Source organism: Wasmannia auropunctata, unplaced genomic scaffold, assembly GCF_000956235.1.
Source record: "Wasmannia auropunctata unplaced genomic scaffold, wasmannia.A_1.0 LD335201.1, whole genome shotgun sequence".
In the NCBI taxonomy this organism is placed as follows: domain Eukaryota; kingdom Metazoa; phylum Arthropoda; class Insecta; order Hymenoptera; family Formicidae; genus Wasmannia; species Wasmannia auropunctata.
The window spans coordinates 16,459-20,054 of record NW_012027689.1 but is presented as its reverse complement, the minus strand read 5'-3'; the positions used below and the strand labels follow the sequence as shown (position 1 = coordinate 20,054).

Below are 3,596 nucleotides of genomic sequence, written 5' to 3'. Positions count from 1 at the left end.
TTTTTCTATAAAATTTATATTTTCCGAGTTATTCAGGTTTCTGACCTTTTTTACACACGCTGTATGTAAATACTTAAGATAGAAAAACTATTGTTAAAAATATATAAATAAATATGTATATTAACACGATATATTGATGGTTTCTTTTTCGTCATCAGGTTCAACATAGCCTCTCTTCATAAGTTGAATTAGAAGATTCATAAAGTCGTGTCTGATGATGTTATGAGATTGTCTGTATTCTGCATTTTTTCGAAACATATTCATATAAAAACTGCTGACGTTTCGATACGTGAGGGGGATGGAAAAGGTATCCATAATTTGTGGCGCAAACACAAACAGGGCGGTCCAAATTGGATTTATGTCAAAAAGTCTTCTCCCCTGAATGCGATACTCGTTATTCGGTTCTTTAATACAATTAGATTTAACACCAAAAGCCGTTGACATAATTACATCCGTTGTATATCTATTGATAAAATTAATATATAATTTTTAATATATATGCACTTTAGCAGATTCTGTCGAATTTCTTTGCAAAACGTTTGAAATTATAAGAAACTATTAAGAGAAACTTAACTTACGAGAAAATAAATTTATGCGTATAAAAAAAGGCTACTAAAACACAAATGCTGAATAAATAATACTAAAAAAGTGATCCAGAAAAAGTAGTTACAAAATGGAAGTCAAGAAAGTAATTTAGATATAAAAAAGTAATTAAGATTATTTTAAGCATATAAAAGAAATCTTTGTGATATTTATGACAATAAAAAATTTTTGAATTTGTTTTGTAAAAGTTTTAAATAATATTAATTGTTAATTACATGTAATTATTAATTTTAAATTATTCATAATTGTTAGGTTAAAAATTAAATAACGTATAGTTTTTTATCTTTGGATTGTAAGATTCGATTGATTCATTGAAATATGACAAATTTAGAAAATGTTTGTAATGTAACAAAATTAATATGTTATATTTCATATAATTTGGAATACTTGGAAGATAACATTTTGATACTTTATTAAAGTAATAATAAGTTTTATAATGGTAAAATAATTTTTATTTTTAAAAGGATATTTGTTTGAGAATGCGCTGCTTATTCTTTTCTCATCTCCAATATTTTCCCTATATAAAAACTTCTACTTCTAATAAAGCAGGTGCTATTATCTGACGTGCAAAGAACTCTTTAATTAAAAGACAGTTTGTTTATAATTAATTTACCTTGCAAATATATCTTTCATCTCGACGGAATTTCTCATCTGTGCTTTGCTCTCCAGATAGTTTGCGAGTTCTTCGCCACACTCTTTTAAGAGTAAAAACATCTGTTTTATTTTTCCCGAAGTGAAAGTGGGCGTCATTTTGACGCGCATATTTCTCCATTTTTTTCCAGATATAAAAAACAAATGGTTGGACAATGGATCAATCTTTACGTTACAGTACATTCCACGATCATGGAAACTTCCGAATTCCTTTGTCAACACCGTTCGAATAAGATCGAGATCGGAGATCAACAAGTTTGGTTTAAAAAGCGAATACATTCCAATAACGCGATGATGCTTATATTTCATGTAGACATCATGGAAGAGTACACCTATTAAAAAATTTTTTGTTTAATTAATTCTGTAATTTTTTATTTTAAGTAAAAATATACAATAAGCAGTATAATATTAATTTTGTAAAGATGGAAGTTTGTATTAATAATTAGGAATAAAAATAAATTATGAATAAGATATAGTAATTTTTTATTTTTAATACAATTGTTTAATACAATTGTTACAAAAAAAAAACATAAAAACATAATTAAGTAAATTCTATCTAAAAGAAGCAAAAATGTTAAATCGATACTTGAATCTATAAAAGCCTCTCAAATGTTTCAAAGTTTATTATTGACTTCTTTCCGCTGCAATGATAATTGATTCTTTTGCTTACTTCGTGAACGGCTATCATTGCATAATTTGACAATTTTATGAATTGGGATTGATGTGATATAATAGCAATTAGCAAATCACAGTAAAATGTAAAAAATATCAAGTAGCACGCGCGAGGCGCGTATCTGTAATGTTCGTATATATAAAAAAAGGAAGACATGCACTGTATAATTAACTCCTCGTAATTCCCCCTTCTCATTCACTTTGACATATGTTGTCAAGGTCATGATCCTGAGAATATCATAACCCTGAGAAGGCCATGATCTTTAAAAGTTTTTAGCTATCGCTCGTCCTTTGTTAAAAAGTTATTAGCAAAATAGTTGTAAAAATTAACGATAATTATAAAATTTTTTTTCGTGCGTTGCTCGTTAAGAAATTATTGTTATGCGGAATAGTACTATTATAGACCTCGTTTCGCAAAAAAAGTCAAAAACTCGTGTAGAACAATACAATTATAGATCTCGTTTCGCTTCAAAAATAGAGATGGATGCGGCGTGGACTTCGCTTCACGTGAAAAGTCAACCTACTCTCTAAATTTTCTGGAGTAAATCTCACTCTAAAAGATTAAAAATACTACTGCACTCGGCCACTTAAGTAGTAGTATTTTCACTCTTTTGGAATAAGATTTACTCCCAAAAGTGAAAAGTCACTTCAGAAAATTTAGAAAGTATAAAAACCTATAAAACAATTAAGATAATTACAACTTACCACGCAAAGCGAGGTCCACTCACACCTCTCTCCTGCTTTGATTTTTATAACGTCAAAGTCAAAAATCATTAGAGGTGTTCACACTAAAGTGAATAATTACTTAATAATTAGTTAATTTTTATAATTTTTTTGTTACTGATTTTCTAACAAAGCTAAGACTTTCTGAATATCACTTTATGACCTTGACAACTATGTTGAGGTTAAAATAATCGGCTCCTTTTTCCTATATATCTATTCCTATTTCCTATATATTTTCTTAAAATTAATAAAAATTTCATGCATAAAAGCTAATTAATTTACTATATTGCTATTAAATTTGTAGTTGCCAGTCAATTATACCTTGAAATATATTAACTTTCTTTTTTAAATTTTAATTAAATATTTAAATTAATTAAACATGTTGAGAGTTACACACCTGAAAATAAATATGAATTTATTGCAAATACGCATTTTAATAATACTTAGAGATACTCGCCTAATTGCGCTTTTCCAGTTACAAGAGCTGTTATATTTCCAGTTGGTACGACAGGTTCGACATAAAAAACACCTTTTTTACGCCAAAAATTAAATATCACAAACTTGTAATAAATATATACAATGCTTAGAGCAACGACGAAAGTCCCGATTAATTCCGCAAGTACCATTGCGAATCTGAAATTTTAATAAACAGTATTCTTTTAAAACATTAACATTAAGTAAAGTTTTATAAAAATATTAGTTTTTTCTGTGTTACTAAAGCTAAATTTTTTTTACAAGTCCTGAATAAAACATGTAATTCATGATGTAACAAGACATTACCATATATTTGTAATTTCTTTGAACACCCAAAAAAAAATAATTTTATTATTAGTGGAATCCGCTAAATCTTAGAGGATTTTATTCTTGTATATGGCCTCAAGAGGAATCCTTTGAAATTAAGAGGAAAATATTCTGTGCACAATATTCTAGATCGGAAGAGCACACGT

The 3,596-nt window shown here is 27.8% G+C and overlaps 1 protein-coding gene across 7 annotated transcripts in view; it reads right to left on the bottom strand.

Moving 5' to 3' along the window:
* Positions 1-30: 30 nt before the first annotated feature.
* Positions 31-3,596, bottom strand: part of LOC105457592 (cytochrome P450 6k1-like) — a 10,088-nt gene continuing 6,522 nt past the window's right edge. For 3 of the 7 annotated variants that reach the window (XM_011702346.1, XM_011702344.1, XM_011702348.1), the window contains 3 exons: positions 3,107-3,282; positions 1,217-1,586; positions 66-463 (listed from right to left, as the gene is read on the bottom strand). In XM_011702346.1, coding sequence (XP_011700648.1) covers positions 121-463; positions 1,217-1,586; positions 3,107-3,275 — 882 coding nt within the window. In that variant the 5' untranslated portion in view covers positions 3,276-3,282 and the 3' untranslated portion in view covers positions 66-120. Of the gene's footprint in view, positions 464-1,216; positions 1,587-3,106; positions 3,283-3,596 lie in introns of all 7 variants that reach the window. The other 4 variants (XM_011702349.1, XM_011702347.1, XM_011702343.1 and 1 more) reach the window with 3 other exon arrangements.